At 50.0% G+C, this 17938-nt stretch overlaps 1 protein-coding gene across 1 annotated transcript in view; it reads left to right on the top strand.

Annotated features, from left to right (window-relative positions):
* The first annotated feature begins 248 nt into the window (after window positions 1-248).
* Window positions 249-17938, top strand: part of GDE1 (glycerophosphodiester phosphodiesterase 1) — a 53935-nt gene continuing 36245 nt past the window's right edge. The window contains exon 1 of the mRNA XM_063913003.1: window positions 249-1114. Coding sequence (XP_063769073.1) covers window positions 863-1114 — 252 coding nt within the window. The 5' untranslated portion in view covers window positions 249-862. The remainder of the gene's footprint in view (window positions 1115-17938) is intronic.

Raw genomic sequence — 17938 nt, 5'->3', positions numbered from 1 at the left:
GCGTTGCTGAGGGCCTACGGCGTAGGTATGTGGCACGCCCCGTCGTAAATCAATGATCGGCATTGATAGGGTTGGGTTTTTTGTGCCTTGCCCACCGTTTCTCTGCCCCTACCCTGGAAAAAAGTGTAAGTTGTAAAGAAGGTAATGGTTAATAAAGAACTGTGGCCAATGATTCAATCCCAGATCTTGTCTCCGAGTATTATTTCGGTAGGGACGACAGGGGGGTTGGTTAGCAGGGGCGCAGCGGACCACCCTCTCCCCCTTATGCTGCGCATGCACACAGCATTACACACGGCTCAAAGCCGTCCTGTGTGCGAGACTCTGCCGGTTTCTCCCGGATGGCAAAAAGCCGGACAACAGCCCTGTGTACCCGACATCTGCTATACTCTTGCCAGACCATTGCTTCTGCCCATGTTGTGTATCTTATGACACTTCTGTCCGCTCCCCTTGATGTGAGTGCGCCCCCACCCCGAGCCACAGTGCAGGACAAGTGACAGTCGGAGCGGTGCTGAACTTGAAGCCATAGGCGCCGCTGTGGAACTTTCTCTCCGTACGCGTCCTGGGTGTGTCTGCTCTGCTGCCGCGGTCACTGGGCTGACATCACAGCCAGCCTCCCCGTACGAAGATGCTGCTGCTTCCGGCCTGAGTGGAGAGTCAGGCCAGCTGTGTGAGCGCTTCCCCGTCCCGCTGTCACACGGCTGCCTGGTAATATAGCATAGTGTCTGTCGCCTTGGAATTCGCGTCTCAGCGTTATAGTGTCGGGTACTGGTGCCTTATGTATGTACCGGCACCGTCACCTATACCCCGGGAGAGTCCGCTGTGGTCTCAGGCCTGAGGGGCTTCCTTCTCTCTGAGAGTAACGATGTGGACCGGGAGCAGCATGGTCATCTCCCTCACTTCCATCTTCCTGATCCTGCTGCTGATCACCCGCAGCCCCAGGCTCTCCTGCCTCCTGATCTGCGGCCTCTACATCCTGCTCGTCACCTCCAGGTTCCATCCTGTGCCGGAGTCCCGGGCCCTGCAGGTGCTGAAACCCCGGGGTGAGGTCTCTGTCGTCGCCCACAGAGGAGGGGCACACGATGCACCCGAGAACACCCTAGCTGCTATTCGCCTGGTTAGTCTCCTTTCTCATACTTACAGTATATGTATTTACTGAATACAACACCACCTACACCTATCTCTTCCTAATACACATACATACTGTACACTGCCTGCACCTACATTATATAATCTCCTTCTCTCTTCCTAATACACACACATACGTTGCCTGCACCTACATTATATAATCGGCTTCTCTCTTCCTAATACACATACACTCCTGCACCTGCATTATATAATCGCCTTCTCTCTTCCTAATACACATACACTGCCTGCACCTACCTACATTATATACAGAGCCGGCGCTTCCACTAGGCAGCTTTAGGCAGCTGCCTATGGGCGTCGGGACCTGAGGGGGCGGCCCGCTGAGACTGCCTAGTAGAAAAATGAAGGATATCTCTGAAAGAGAGACACCCTTGTTTTTAGATTAGGGGTCGGCGGGCATAGGAGCAGCGCATGTGTCATCAGCTGCTCAGGGAGTCAGGCACAGGTGACTCCCAGCCATAGGGATCGGCGCCATCGGCGCCACTGCCAGCAAGAGAGGATGCAGAGCTGACAGGCAGGCGCCAGGGACAGAGGAGGACAGCCGCCGGAACTTCCAGGTTCCCTGCAGGCGTCTAAGCGGCATTGCGCTTGCGCAGAAGCTGCAGCTGTACCCGGCCAGCGATTTCAGCTGCATGTCCTGAATTCTTGGCAGCAAGGACGGCCGGACAAACAGCGCTTGACCTTAGCCGCCCCCACAGCACAGTATAGTTGCCGGGCAGAGGAGGAGAAACGAATCTGAGGTGAGGTAAGAATCTTCCCTCAGCATACACAACACTGAACTGCCAATGCAGTGGGGGATCTTGTATCCCCCAGATGCTCTCCTCCTCCACGATGTTCCCAGGTGAGGTCCTGTGTCCCAGCTCCCCCTCTGATGTCCCTAGGTCCAATGTACCTCTTCCCCCCTGATGTCCCTAGGTCCAATGTACCTCTTCCCCCCTGATGTCCCTAGGTCCAATGTACCTCTTCCCCCCTGATGTCCCTAGGTCCTATGTACCTCTCTCCTCCCCCTGATGTCCCTAGGTCCTATGTACCTCTCCCCCCCTATGTCCCTAGGTCCTATGTACCTCCCCCCCCCCTGATTTCCCTAGGTCCTATGTACCTCTCCCCCCCCTGATTTCCCTAGGTCCTATGTACCTCTCCCTCCCCCCCTGATGTCCCTAGGTCCTATGTACCTCTCCCCCCCCCCCCTGATTTCCCTAGGTCCTATGTACCTCTCCCTCCCCCCCTGATTTCCCTAGGTCCTATGTACCTCTCCCTCCCCCCCTGATGTCCCTAGGTCCTATGTCCCTCCTTCCCTTTCCCCCCATCTTGTGCCCATGTCCTGTGTCCCCCCCTCCCACTCATGTCCCCAGGTACTGTCACCCCTTACCCCTAATGTGTCCAGAGCTTGTGTCATCCCCCCCCCCCCATATCCTGTGTCACCCCCCCCCTCATGTACCCAGGTCCTGTGTCCCTCCTATCCCTCTCTCTACCCTCATGTCCCAGGTCCTGTGTCATCTCCTCCACACCTCATGTGTACTGTATTTGTCCTGTGTCACCTCCCCCCATGTCCCAAGGTTCTGTGTCCCCCCTCTCCCTCATGTGCCCAGGTCCTGTGTCACCCCCCAGGTCCTGTGTCACACCCCCTCGGATATCCTTAGGTTCTGTGTCCCTCCATCCCCTTCTACCCGTCTCATGTCCCCATGTCGCCCCTCATGTGCCCATGTCCTGTACCACAGCTTCACCGGGCTCCTCCATCCCTTCAGGGGGACAGAAAGCTCAAATTTTGCCTAGGGTGCTTAGAAACCTTGCACCGGCCCTGATTATATAATCAGGGCCGTCTTTTCATATGGGCTCAATGGGCTCTTGCCCAAGGGCCCCAGGAGTAAAAGGGCCCTAGGCTGATAGCTGAGGGTCCCCTCTTTCCATGGGTACCAGATTTTTGAAAATCGGCCCTGGGGAACCGGAGGTATCCCACTTCAAAGCAGTGGTCCCCATCGAAGCCTGTTAATTGTTCTTCCCAGCCAGATATCTCGGGTTCTGTCTGACTTAAGGTCCATACACACTTAACGATATAATGAGCGACGTCGCTCATTTTCCCCCTCCTTGAGCGACATCGCTCATTATATCGTTAAGTGTGTATGCCGCCAGCGACGACCGATGCGCGGCCCCGCGGGTCGGCAACGATCGTCGCTGTCGGTAGGGCATGCATGAAGGATGTGGACTGTCGTCCACGACCTTCATGCAGGGCTGGCGGGGGCGTGACGTCACTGAGCGATATGAGCGGTCATATCGCTCAGTGCGTACAGGCGGCCGCCGACCGGCCGGCCCGGGAGGGGGAAACGTTAGACGATGTCGCTCACAGAGCGACATCGTCTAATGTGTATGGGCCTTTAGAGTTTTGTGACTCTCCTCTTTCAGTGGACACTGGCGGCTTGTCTCTACTATGCCCATAGCCAGAGATATCAGCCTTCAAGCAGCTTTTCCCTGCTCCAGCTCCACACGCCTAATATGCAATTTTATATTTTTGTTGGGGGATTGCTCTGGTTCCTGAAGTCTCATCCCCAAGTCCCCAGAACCTTCTGAAAGGTGGGACTCTCTAGTTTTTTTTATCCCATTAAAGCTAAAGGGCCCTACTCACTTGGCGATGTGCCGCCGAGGTGCCCGACGGCCGATACGGCCGACGAGCGACCCGGCGGCGGGGGGGCAGTGACGGGGGGAGTGAAGTTTCTTCACTCCCCCCATCACCCGGCTGCATTGAAGTGCAGGCAAATATGGACGAGATCGTCCATATTGGCCTGCATGCACAGCCGACGGGAGACCAGCGATGAACGAGCGCGGGGACGCGCATCGTTCATCGCTTAAGTCTCCACACTGAAAGATATGAACGAGTTCTCGTTCATTTATGAACGAGATCGTTCATATCTTTCAGAATATCGCCAAGTGTGTAGGGCCTATTAGAAATCTATTTCCAGGAACTGGAGATATCTGCAGTAAAGCAAGCTGCCCTGACCCCTGGAAAATGATGACTATTAAGCCCACTCCACTATCCACCCCTCCCCTACGTATTAAACATCCCCTACCACCCTGGAAGTCATATACCAGGGCCCCTTCATTCAGCACAATGTCCCCTTCTACAGTTTAGTGTTCTCCTTCCCACCCCATTTGTGCAGTAAAGGAGTAATTAGCAGAAATTATTTCTCCAGGTCCTACATGCTGACCGAAAGATAGAACCCCCCCTACCCCCCCCCGTGGAACATCAAAGCTGCCGCTGATAGCACCCCCCACCCCTACCGCTGATGGGTGGGTAGGGGCCCCAGCGCATTGCTGTGCCCAGAGGCCTACACTGCTGTTAAGACGGCTCTGTATATAATCCCCTTCTCTCTTTCTAATACACATACATACTGTACACTGCCTGCACCTACATTATATAATCCCCTTCTCTCTTTCTAATACACATGCATACTGTACACTGCCTGCACCTACATTATATAATCCCATTCTCTCTTTCTAATACACATGCATACTGTACACTGCCTGCACCTACATTATATAATCCCCTTCTCTCTTTCTAATACACATACATACTGTACACTGCCTGCACCTAAATTATATAATCCCCTTTTCTCTGACGTCCTAGTGGATGCTGGGTACTCCGTAAGGACCATGGGGTATAGACGGGCTCCGCAGGAGACTGGGCACTCTTAAAAGAAAGATTAGGTACTATATCTGGTCTGCACTAGCTCCTCCCTCTATGCCCCTCCTCCAGACCTCAGTTAGTATCTGTGCCCGGCCAGAGCTGGATGCACCCTAGGGGCTCTCCTGAGCTTCCTAGAAAAGAAAGTATTTGTTAGGTTTTTTATTTTCAGTGAGATCTGCTGGCAACAGACTCACTGCTATGTGGGACTGAGGGGAGAGAAGCGAACCTACCTGCTTGCAGCTAGCTTGGGCTTCTAAGGCTACTGGACACCATTAGCTTTAGAGGGATCGAACACAGGCCCAGTCCTCGGTCGTCCGGTCCCGGAGCCGCGCCGCCGTCCTCCTTGCAGAGCCAGAAGAACGAAGAGAAGTTGAAAATCGGCGGCTGAAGACTCCGGTCTTCATTAAGGTAGCGCACAGCACTGCAGCTGTGCGCCATTGCTCCCTTAGCACACCACACACTCCGGTCACTGATGGGTGCAGGGCGCTGGGGGGGGCGCCCTGGGCAGCAATTAGATTACCTTACTTGGCGAAAAGCACATAATACAGTCTGATAAACTGTATATGTGCATTAACCCCCGCCATTAAAGTACATAAAAGGACAGAAGCCCGCCGCTGAGGGGGCCGGGCCTTCTTCCTCAGCACACCGGCGCCATTTTCTCTTCACAGCTCAGCTGGAAGGAAGCTCCCCAGGCTCTCCCCTGCAGTATCCTGGTACACAAAGGGTAAAAAAGAGAGGGGGGCACATAAATTTAGGCGCAAAACTGTGTATATAAGCTGCTATAGAGGAAAAATCACTCAGTATAGTGTACATCCCTGTATTATATAGCGCTGTGGTGTGTGCTGGCATACTCTCTCTCTGTCTCTCCAAAGGGCCTGGTGGGGGAACTGTCTTCAAATAGAGCATCCCCTGTGTGTGTGGTGTGTCAGTACGCGTGTGTCGACATGTCTGAGGTAAAAGGCTCCTCTAAGGAGGTGATAGAGCGGATATGTGTGTGGGAGGGTGTCTCCGTCGACAACGCCGACACCTGTTTGGATATGTGTAAGTGCTGAGGTAAAATTATTGCACAAAAGGTTAGGGAACAGAAAGGAAATCTACCCTGGTCTGTCCCTATGTCACAGAGTCCTTCAGAGTCTCTCTATGTTCACTATCCAAAATAACAAAGTATCGACACAGAGTTTAACTCCATTGTCGACTACGATAATGCAAAGTTACAGCCAAGATGGCTAGAAGGTATTCAATATATGATTATTGAAATAATAGATGATTTGCATATCACTGATGACTCATCTGTCCCTGACACGAGAGTACACATGTTTAAGGGGAAGAATGCTGAGGTAAATTTCCCTCCTCTCATGAGGAAAAAGAGCGGGAATCTCCAGACAAGAGACGGCAGCTTCCCACAAGAGAATTCTCAGGCTGTATCCTTTCCCCACTAGGGCCAGGATGTGTTGAGAATCTTCCCCTTGGGTGTCCTGTTTGCACTAGCTATTCTCAGGGATCCTGCAGATAGTGTGCACATTCTAGTATACTACCCAGACCGGCGATTGTGTCGGCATGGGTTTATAGCGCTGTGGCAGCGTGGACAGGTACCTTATCAGCAGAGATTGAGACCCTAGTATGCATATAAATATTTTAAGATGCTGTCTTAAGTGATAGATATATAATTATAAAGCATGCCCAAAGGGACATGAGTATACTGGGTCCTAGAGACAAAAGCTATGTCGATTTCTGCTTGACGTGTCCTGTAGAATATACATTGGACAGATGATGCCGACTTAAGAGGCATATGGAAGGCTGAGGATTGTGTGGAGAAAGGTTCTCGGGCCTGGTCTCCACAGCTATAGCTGGTAATTCTGATATTTTGCCTTATATTCCTGCACAGCCTAGGAAAGCACGACATTATTAAATGCAGCTTTTCGAATAAAGAAACAAGAAAGTCTGAGGTGCGTCCTTTCTTGTCAGAGCCGGGGGCAGAGGAAAGAAGCTGTATAACACAGCTAGTCCCCAGGAACAGAAGTCCTCCCCGGCCTCTACAAAAATCCACCGCATGTCGCTGGGGCTCCACAGGCGGAGCTAGGCCCGGTGGGGACACGCCTTCGTAAGTTCAGCCACAAGTGGGTTCACTCCCTGTTAGATCCCTGGGCAATAGAAATTGTATCGCAGGGATACAGGCTGGACTGTGAGAAGATGCCCCCTCACCGAGGACCCGGCGGGCTTCCCCCCAAGAGAGGGAGCCAGTGTTAACTGCAATTCGTAAATTGTATCTTCAACAGGTGGTGGTCAAGGGTCCCCTCCTTCAACAAGAGGGTGTTATTATTCGACCATGTTATAATCCCGAAACCAGACGGTTCGGTTAGACCCATATTGTATTAAAATCCCTGAACATATACCTGAAAAGGTTCAGGTTCAAGATGGAATCGCGAAGAGCGGTCATTGCAAGCCTGAAATGAATCGGGACATAAGGGATGCATACCTTCGTGTCCCCATTTATTCACCTCATCAGGCGTACCTCAGAATTGCGGTACGGGATTGTCATTACCAATTTCACCAAGGTAATGGCGGATATGATGGTGCTCCTGCGGAAGCAAGGTGTCACTATTATCACATACTTGGATGATCTCCTCATAAAAGCGAGATCAAAAGAGCAGTTGCTGGACAGCGTATCACCTTCTCTGGAAGTGAAACGGCAACACGACTGGATTCTATATATTCCGAAGTTGCAGTTGGTTCCTACAGCTCATCTGCCTTGCCTAGGCATGATCCTAGACACAGACCAGAAGAGGGTTTATCTCCCGATAGAGAGAGCTCAGGAGCTCATGACACTGGTCAGGAATCCATTGAAAACCAAAACAGGTGTCAGTGCATCACTGCACTCGAGTCCTGGGAAGGATGATGGCATCATACGAGGCCATCCCCTTCGGCTGGTTCCATGCAAGGACAATGGAACTTACTGAACAAGTGGTCCGGATCACATCTTCAGATGCATCGGTTAATCACCCTATCCCCCAGGGCCAGGGTGTCTCGCCTGTGGTGGCTGCAGAGTGCTCACCTTCTCGAGGGCCACAGATTCGGCATTCAGGACTGGGTCCTGGTGACCACGGATGCAAGCCTCCGAGGGTGGGGGGCAGTTACACAGGGAAGAAAATTCCAAGGTTTGTGGTCAAGCTAACAGACTTGCCTTCACATCAATATCCTGGAACTAAGGGCCATATACAACGCCCTAAGTCAAGCGGAGTTCCTGCTTCGCGACCAACCGGTTCTGATCCAGTCAGACCGCAGGGGCTCATGTAAACCGCCAGGGCGGCACAAGGAGCAGGGTGGCGAGGGTAGAAGCCACCAGAATTCTTCGCTGGGCGGAGAATCAAGTAAGCGCACTGTCAGCAGTGTTCATTCCGGGAGTGGACACGACCTCCACCCGGGAAAGTGGTGACTTCATCAGGAAGTCTTCACGCAGTTTTGCAAATTGATGGAAACTGCCTCAGGTGGACTACATGGCGTCCCACCTCAATAAAAAGATAAAAAAGGTTTTACGCTGGGTCAAGGGACTCTCAGGCAATAGCTGTGGTCGCACTAGTAACACCGTGGGTGTTCCAGTCGGTCTATATATTCCCTCCTCTTCCTCTCAGACCCAAGGGCTGAGAATTGTAATAAACGGAGGAGTGTGAACAATATTCTTTGCTCCGGATTGGCCAAGAAGGACTCGGTACCCGGAACTGCAAGAAACGCTCTCAGAGGACCCATGGCTTCTGCCTCTCAATCAGGACATGTTGCAACAGGGACCCTGTCTGATCCAAGACTTACCGCGGCTGCGTTGGACGGCATGGCGGTTGAACGCCGGATCCTAGCGGAAAAGTGCATTCCGGATGCAGTTATTCCTACGCTGATAAAGGCTAGGAAAGACGTGACAGCAAGACTTTTTCACTGTATATGGCGAAAATAGGTTGCTTGGTGTGTGGCCGGGAAGGCCCTACAGAGGAATTCCAGGGGGGTCGATTCCTGCACTTCCTACAGTCAGGAGTGACTATGGGCCTAAAATTAGGATCCATAAAGGCCAAGATTTCGGCCCTATCACGTTTTCTCTCAAAAAGAACTGGCTTCACTGCCTGAAGTTCGGACGTTGTTACAGGGGTGCTGCATATTCAGCCCCTTTTGTGCCTCCAGTGGCACCTTGGGATCTTAACGTGTGTTGGATTCCTAAAATCCCACTGGTTTGAGCCACTTAAGACCGTGGAGCTAAAATATCTCACGTGGAAAGTGGTCATGCTTTTGGCCTTAGCTTGGACTAGGCGTGTGTCAGAATTGGCGGCTTTGTCATGTAAAAGCCCATATCTGATCTTCCATATGGAAAGGGCAGAATGGAGGACTCGTCCCCAATTTCTCCCTAAGGTGGTATCATCATTTCATTTGAACCAACCTATTGTGGTGCCTGCGGCTACTAGGGACTTGGAGGATTCCAAGTTGCTGGACGTAGTCCGGGCCCTGAAACTTTATGTTTCCAGGACGGCTAGAGTCAGAAAAACTGACTCGCTATTTATCCTGCATGCACCCAACAAGCTGGGTGCTCCTGCTTCAAAGCAGACTATTGCTCGCTGGATCTGTAGCACGATTCAGCTTGCACATTCTGCGGCTGGACTGCCGCATCCTAAATTAGTAAAAGCCCATTCCACGAGGAAGGTGGGCTCTTCTTGGGCGGCTGCCCGAGGGGTCTCGGCTTTACAACTTTGCCGAGCTGCTACTTGGTCGGGTTCAAACACTTTTGCAAAATTCTACAAGTTTGATACCCTGGCTGAGGAGGACCTTGAGTTTGCTCATTCGGTGCTGCAGAGTCATCCCCACTCTCCCGCCCGTTTGGGAGCTTTGGTATAATCCCCATGGTCCTTACGGAGTACCCAGCATCCACTAGGACGTCAGAGAAAATAAGAATTTACTCACCGGTAATTCTATTTCTCGTAGTCCGTAGTGGATGCTGGGAGCCCGTCCCAAGTGCGGACTCTCTGCAATACATGTATATAGTTATTGCTTAACTAATGGATTATTGTATGAGCCATCTGTTGAGAGAGGCTCAGTTATTGTTCATACTGTTAACTGGGTATAGCTATCACGAGTTGTACGGTGTGATTGGTGTGGCTGGTATGAGTCTTACCCGGTATTCCAAATCCTTTCCTAGTAATGTCAGCTCTTCCGGGCACAGTTTCCCTAACTGATGTCTGGAGGAGGGGCATAGAGGGAGGAGCCAGTGCACACCAGATATAGTACCTAATCTTTCTTTTAAGAGTGCCCAGTCTCCTGCGGAGCCCGTCTATACCCCATGGTCCTTACGGAGTACCCAGCATCCACTACGGACTACGAGAAATAGAATTACCAGTGAGTAAATTCTTATTTTCTCTTTCTAATACACATACACTGCCTGCACCTACATTATATAATCCCCTTCTCTCTTCCTAATACACATACACTGCCTGCACCTACATTATATAATATAGTGTTCCTTCTAGGCTGTTTCAGCAGGGTGCTGCACCCTGCCCAGTTTTGAAATATGAAAAAGCACCCTGCTTTTTTTTAGTGTACCCTGCAGGACCATAATTCGCCCCCTTGTATACAGAATGCAAGTCAGAGTGCATGTTACAATGTTGTCGTCTACTCCTTGCCTACCTCTGAAATTGGAGCACAATTTCTATCTTTAGCCAACTGGATGGCAGAGGAGGCACTGTAAATGGGTGGTCTTCTGTATGCCGACTGACGGGATCCCGACGCCGGGATCCCAACAGCCGGCATACCGACACTTATTCTCCCTCGTGGGGGTCCATGATCCCCCTGGAGGGAGAATAAAATAGTGTGGCGCGCGTAGTGCGCCCGTAGCGCGGCGAGCGCAGTGGGCCCGCAAGGGGCTCATTTGCGCTCGCCACACTGCTGGTAAGCCGGCGGTCGGGCTCCCGGCGCCGGTATGCTGGTCGCCGGGAGCCCGACCGCCGGCATATCGTAGTGAACCCCTGTAAATAACACCGTACTCTGATAAAGAGGGAAAGAACAGGGTAAGCAGTGAGCATGTACTGCCTACAGTATTTCCCTAGTAGAACAGACTTATTTTTTCCCCCTATATATTTTAACCCATTGTTTAACTTTTCTGTTTTATAACACATACGGATTATAACTACTTCAGCACTGGAAAAGACATTTTTAATTATCTGCTTATGTATATGCTACAGCCGATCTTTCAAGAAGACTGGACATATAATATACAGTATGTTTCTCAGTACAGATGTTAGATATCTTATATGTGTGCATGGGTATATGATTTACTGAGGGCAAAATGTATGTACAAAAACTATAAACATATGCGCTGTGCTTTGTGTGCAAAGCGTCACATCAAAAATGTGCCCTTCAAAATAAAAATATGCCCTCTTCAATGCTCATTACCCTGCCCTAAAAAAATCCTAGAGTGAACACTATAATCCCCTTGTCTCTTCCTAATATACATACGCTGCCTGCACCTACATTATATAATCCCCTTCTCTCTTCCTAATACACATACACTGCCTGCACCTACATTATATAATCCCCTTGTCTCTTCCTAATATACATACACTGCCTGCACCTACATTATATAATCCCCTTCTCTCTTCCTAATACACATACGCTGCCTGCACCTACATTATATAATCCCCTTCTCTGCACCTACATTATGTAATCCCCTTCTCTCTTCCTAATACACATACGCTGCCTGCACCTACATTATATAATCCCCTTCTCTCTTCCTAATACACATACACTGCCTGCACGTACATTATATAATCCCCTTGTCTCTTCCTAATATACATACACTGCCTGCACCTACATTATATAATCCCCTTCTCTCTTCCTAATACACATACGCTGCCTGCACCTACATTATGTAATCCCCTTCTCTCTTCCTAATACACATACGCTGCCTGCACCTACATTATATAATCCCCTTCTCTCTTCCTAATACACATACACTGCCTGCACCTACATTATATAATCCCCTTGTCTCTTCCTAACACACATACACTGCCTGCACGTACATTATATAATCCCCTTCTCTCTTCCTAATACACATACGCTGCCTGCACCTACATTATATAATCACCTTCTCTTCCTAATACACATACACTGTCTGCACCTACATTATATAATCCCCCTTCTCTCTTCCTAATATACATACACTGCCTGCACCTACATTATATAATCCCCTTGTCTCTTCCTAATATACATACGCTGCCTGCACCTACATTATATAATCCCCTTCTCTCTTCCTAATACACATACACTGCCTGCACCTACATTATATAATCACCTTCTCTCTACCTAATATACATACACTGCCTGCACCTACATTATATAATCCCCTTCTCTCTTCCTAATACACATACACTGCCTGCACCTACATTATATAATCCCCTTCTCTCTTCCTAATACACATACACTACCTGCACCTACATTATATAATCACCACACCAGCAAGTGCGTTATCTGATCTGGTTGCAAACAATGCCACCAGTCACCAGTGTGTGCGGCTGCAGGAAGAGAAATTTACCACAGCTGCCGCTCTCAGAGGGACTTCCCTCCCCCAAATGTCTGCCAATGTAAATTTGCCGCCTTCCCCAGTGTGTACCTAGTGCCTGCCACTGGTAAAATGAAAGTTGTGATGGTCTCAATGTTACTGATGTAAAACAATTTCTCTAACGTCCTAGTGGATGCTGGGGACTCCGAAAGGACCATGGGGAATAGCGGCTCCGCAGGAGACTGGGCACAAAAGTAAAAAGCTTTAGGACTACCTGGTGTGCACTGGCTCCTCCCCCTATGACCCTCCTCCAAGCCTCAGTTAGATTTTTGTGCCCGAACGAGACGGGTGCAGGCTAAGGGGCTCTCCTGAGCTGCTTAGTGTAAAAGTTTAAAGTAGGTTTTTTATTTTCAGTGAGACCTGCTGGCAACAGGCTCACTGCACCGAGGGACTAAGGGGAGAAGAAGCGAACTCACCTGCGTGCAGAGTGGATTGGGCTTCTTAGGCTACTGGACATTAGCTCCAGAGGGACGATCACAGGCCCAGCCATGGATGGGTCCCGGAGCCGCGCCGCCGGCCCCCTTACAGAGCCAGAAGAGTGAAGAGGTCCGGAAAATCGGCGGCAGAAGACGTCCTGTCTTCAATAAGGTAGCGCACAGCACCGCAGCTGTGCGCCATTGCTCTCAGCACACTTCACACTCCGGTCACTGAGGGTGCAGGGCGCTGGGGGGGGCGCCCTGAGACGCAATAAAACACCTTTTTTTGGCAAAAAATGCATCACATATAGCTCCTGGGCTATATGGATGCATTTAACCCCTGCCAATTTTTCCTAAAAAAGCGGGAGAAAGGCTCCGCCCCCTTCTCGGCGGCCTATCTCCTCAGCACACTGGCGCCATTTTTTCCTCACAGCTCCGTTGGAGGAAGGCTCCCTGACTCTCCCCTGCAGTCCTGCACTACAGAAACAGGGTAAAACAAGAGAGGGGGGGCACTAAATTGGCATATAAATATATACAGCAGCTATATTAGGGAAAAACACTTATATAAGGTTATCCTTGTATATATATAGCGCTCTGGTGTGTGCTGGCAAACTCTCCCTCTGTCTCCCCAAAGGGCTAGTGGGGTCCTGTCCTCTATCAGAGCATTCCCTGTGTGTGTGCTGTGTGTCGGTACGCTGTGTCGACATGTATGAGGAGGAAAATGGTGTGGAGGCGGAGCAATTGCCTGTGTTAGTGATGTCACCCCCTAGGGAGTCGACACCTGACTGGATGGTCTTATGGAAAGAATTACGTGATAGTGTCGGCACTTTACAAAAGACTGTTGACGACATGAGACAGCCGGCAAATCAGTTAATACCTGTACAGGCGTCTCAAACACCGTCAGGGGCTATAAAACGCCCGTTACCTCAGGTCGATACAGACACTGACACGGACACGGACTCCAGTGTCGACGGTGAGGAAACAAACGTATTTTCCAGTAGGGCCACACGTTACATGATCACGGCAATGAAGGAGGTTTTGAACATTTCTGATACTACAAGTACCTCAAAAAAGGGTATTATGTGGGGTGTGAAAAAACTACCCGTAGTTTTTCCTGAATCAGATGAATTAAATGAGGTGTGTGATGAAGCGTGGGTTTCCCCCGATAAAAAACTGCTAATTTCTAAAAAATTATTGGCATTATACCCTTTCCCGCCAGAGGTTAGGGCGCGTTGGGAAACACCCCCTAGAGTGGATAAGGCGCTCACACGCTTATCAAAACAAGTGGCGTTACCGTCTCCTGATACGGCCACCCTCAAGGAACCAGCTGATAGGAAGCTGGAAAATATCCTAAAAAGTATATACACACATACTGGTATTATACTGCGACCAGCAATCGCCTCAGCCTGGATGTGCAGTGCTGGGGTGGCTTGGTCGGATTCCCTGACTGAAAATATTGATACCCTGGACAGGGACAATATATTATTGACTATAGAGCATTTAAAGGATGCATTTCTATATATGCGTGATGCACAGAGGGATATTTGCACTCTGGCATCAAGAGTAAGTGCGATGTCCATTTCTGCCAGAAGAGGGTTATGGACGCGACAGTGGTCAGGTGATGCGGATTCCAAACGGCATATGGAAGTATTGCCGTATAAAGGGGAGGAGTTATTTGGGGTCGGTCTATCGGACCTGGTGGCCACGGCAACGGCTGGGAAATCCACCTTTTTACCCCAAGTCACCTCTCAGCAGAAAAAGATACCGTCTTTTCAGGCTCAGTCCTTTCGTCCCCATAAGGGCAAGCGGGCAAAAGGCCACTCATATCTGCCCCGGGGCAGAGGAAGGGGAAAAAGACTGCAGCAGACAGCCTCTTCCCACGAACAGAAGCCCTCCCCCGCTTCTGCCAAGTCCTCAGCATGACGCTGGGGCCTTACAAGCGGACTCAGGCACGGTGGGGGCCCGTCTCAAGAATTTCAGCGCGCAGTGGGCTCACTCGCAAGTGGACCCCTGGATCCTGCAGGTAGTATCTCAGGGGTACAAATTGGAATTCGAGACGTCTCCCCCTCGCCGGTTCCTGAAGTCTGCTTTACCAACGTCTCCCCCCGACAGGGAGGCGGTATTGGAAGCCATTCACAAGCTGTATTCCCAGCAAGTGATAATCAAGGTACCCCTCCTACAACAGGGAAAGGGGTATTATTCCACGCTGTTTGTGGTACCGAAGCCGGACGGCTCGGTGAGACCCATTTTAAATCTGAAATCCTTGAACACTTACATACAAAGGTTCAAGTTCAAGATGGAGTCACTCAGAGCAGTGATAGCGAACCTGGAAGAAGGGGACTATATGGTGTCTCTGGACATCAAGGATGCTTACCTCCATGTCCCAATTTGCCCTTCTCACCAAGGGTACCTCAGGTTTGTGGTACAGAACTGTCACTATCAGTTTCAGACGCTGCCGTTTGGATTGTCCACGGCACCCCGGGTCTTTACCAAGGTAATGGACGAAATGATGATTCTTCTTCGAAGAAAAGGCGTTTTAATTATCCCTTACTTGGACGATCTCCTGATAAGGGCAAGGTCCAGAGAACAGTTAGAGGTCGGAGTAGCACTATCTCAAGTAGTACTACGACAGCACGGATGGATTCTAAATATTCCAAAATCGCAGCTGATTCCGACGACACGTCTGCTGTTCCTAGGAATGATTCTGGACACAGTACAGAAAAAGGTGTTTCTCCCGGAAGAGAAAGCCAGGGAGTTATCCGACCTAGTCAGGAACCTCCTAAGACCAGGCCAAGTGTCAGTACATCAATGCACAAGGGTCCTGGGAAAGATGGTGGCTTCTTACGAAGCGATTCCATTCGGCAGATTCCACGCAAGAACTTTTCAGTGGGATCTGCTGGACAAATGGTCCGGATCGCATCTTCAAATGCATCAGCGGATAACCCTATCTTCAAGGACAAGGGTGTCTCTCCTGTGGTGGTTACAGAGTGCTCATCTCCTAGAGGGCCGCAGATTCGGCATTCAGGATTGGGTCCTGGTGACCACGGATGCCAGCCTGAGAGGCTGGGGAGCAGTCACACAGGGAAGAAATTTCCAGGGCTTGTGGTCAAGCATGGAAACGTCACTTTACATAAATATCCTAGAACTAAGGGCCATTTACAATGCCCTAAGTCAGGCAAGACCTCTGCTTCAGGGTCAGCCGGTGTTGATCCAGTCGGACAACATCACGGCAGTCTCCCACGTAAACAGACAGGGCGGCACAAGAAGCAGGAGGGCAATGACGGAAGTGGCAAGGATTCTTCGCTGGGCGGAAAATCATGTGATAGCACTGTCAGCAGTGTTCATTCCGGGAGTGGACAACTGGGAAGCAGACTTCCTCAGCAGACACGATCTTCACCCGGGGGAGTGGGGACTTCACCCAGAAGTCTTCCACATGATTGTGAACCGTTGGGAAAAACCAAAGGTGGACAAGATGGCGTCCCGCCTCAACAAAAAACTGGACAGATATTGCGCCAGGTCAAGGGACCCTCAGGCAATAGCTGTGGACGCTCTGGTAACACCGTGGGTGTACCAGTCAGTGTATGTGTTCCCTCCTCTTCCTCTCATACCAAAAGTACTGAGAATCATAAGAAGGAGAGGAGTAAAGACTATACTAGTGGCTCCGGATTGGCCAAAAAGGACTTGGTACCCGGAAATTCAAGAGATGCTCACGGAGGACCCGTGGCCTCTACCTCTAAGAAAGGACCTGCTCCAGCAGGGACCATGTCTGTTCCAAGACTTACCGCGACTGCGTTTGACGGCATGGCGGTTGAACGCCGGATCCTGAAGGAAAAAGGCATTCCGGATGAAGTCATCCCTACCCTGATCAAAGCCAGGAAGGATGTGACCGTACAACATTATCACCGTATTTGGCGTAAATATGTTGCGTGGTGCGAGGCCAGGAAGGCCCCTACAGAGGAATTTCAACTGGGTCGATTCCTGCATTTCCTGCAAACAGGACTGTCTATGGGCCTAAAATTAGGGTCCATTAAGGTTCAAATTTCGGCCCTGTCAATATTCTTCCAAAAAGAACTAGCTTCTGTTCCTGAAGTTCAGACGTTTGTCAAGGGAGTACTGCATATACAGCCTCCTTTTGTGCCTCCAGTGGCACCGTGGGATCTTAATGTAGTTTTGGGATTCCTAAAATCACATTGGTTTGAACCACTCACCACTGTGGACTTAAAATATCTCACATGGAAAATGGTAATGCTGTTAGCCCTGGCTTCAGCCAGGCGTGTTTCAGAATTGGCGGCTTTATCCTATAAAAGCCCTTACCTAATTTTTCATACGGACAGGGCAGAATTGAGGACTCGTCCTCAATTTCTCCCTAAGGTGGTTTCAGCATTTCACTTAAACCAGCCTATTGTGGTGCCTGTGGCTGCTAGGGACTTGGAGGATTCCAAGTTGCTGGACGTAGTGACAATGCTAAATTCCTTTGTCGTATAAACAACCCTTTATGAAGCTAAGAACACTGTACGCTGTTTACTTAAGAAGTACCGTAATGGTACGCTAGTTGCGTAACGATCGCTCAGCCGTAGGCGAGACGTTCAGGCGTCACGTTCGCTCACGGCCCAGGGATCACAGGACACGTTATTGGTTATGTCTAGGGGAAAGATTCGCTGTAACGTAGCGTACGCTAGAGACCACGAGGAGGTCACCAGCGATGCAGACGCTCACAACACTATACCTTTATGTTAAACCTTATACCGATGAAACACACAGAATACCTTAATGTGAGTACACGGTGTAAATGCAACCTTGTGTAACCTGACTAACTACAAAGCTGATTGAGCGTCACCGACGCTCAAGTGAACACTTAACACTATAGTAAATACACTGATACTGGTTTAGGTTTCCAAAGCCTATTAACTGTATTATATCTAATATACTTGTAAAAGGGGATAACAGTACATATGATACGCTACAATATAACAGAGACCTCCTAACCACAGAACTAAACAATAAATACAATAAGACAATACTACGCTGACCTAAATGAAATACAATACCATACTATAATACTATAAGGTATTTAAGAGAAAAGAGGAGAGAGAGAGATAGAGAGAGAGAGAGAGA

The sequence above is a fragment of the Pseudophryne corroboree genome, chromosome 1, assembly GCF_028390025.1.
Source record: "Pseudophryne corroboree isolate aPseCor3 chromosome 1, aPseCor3.hap2, whole genome shotgun sequence".
Classification (NCBI taxonomy): domain Eukaryota; kingdom Metazoa; phylum Chordata; class Amphibia; order Anura; family Myobatrachidae; genus Pseudophryne; species Pseudophryne corroboree.
Note: the sequence above shows the minus strand (reverse complement) of the source record. Positions and strands in the feature narration are given on the sequence as shown.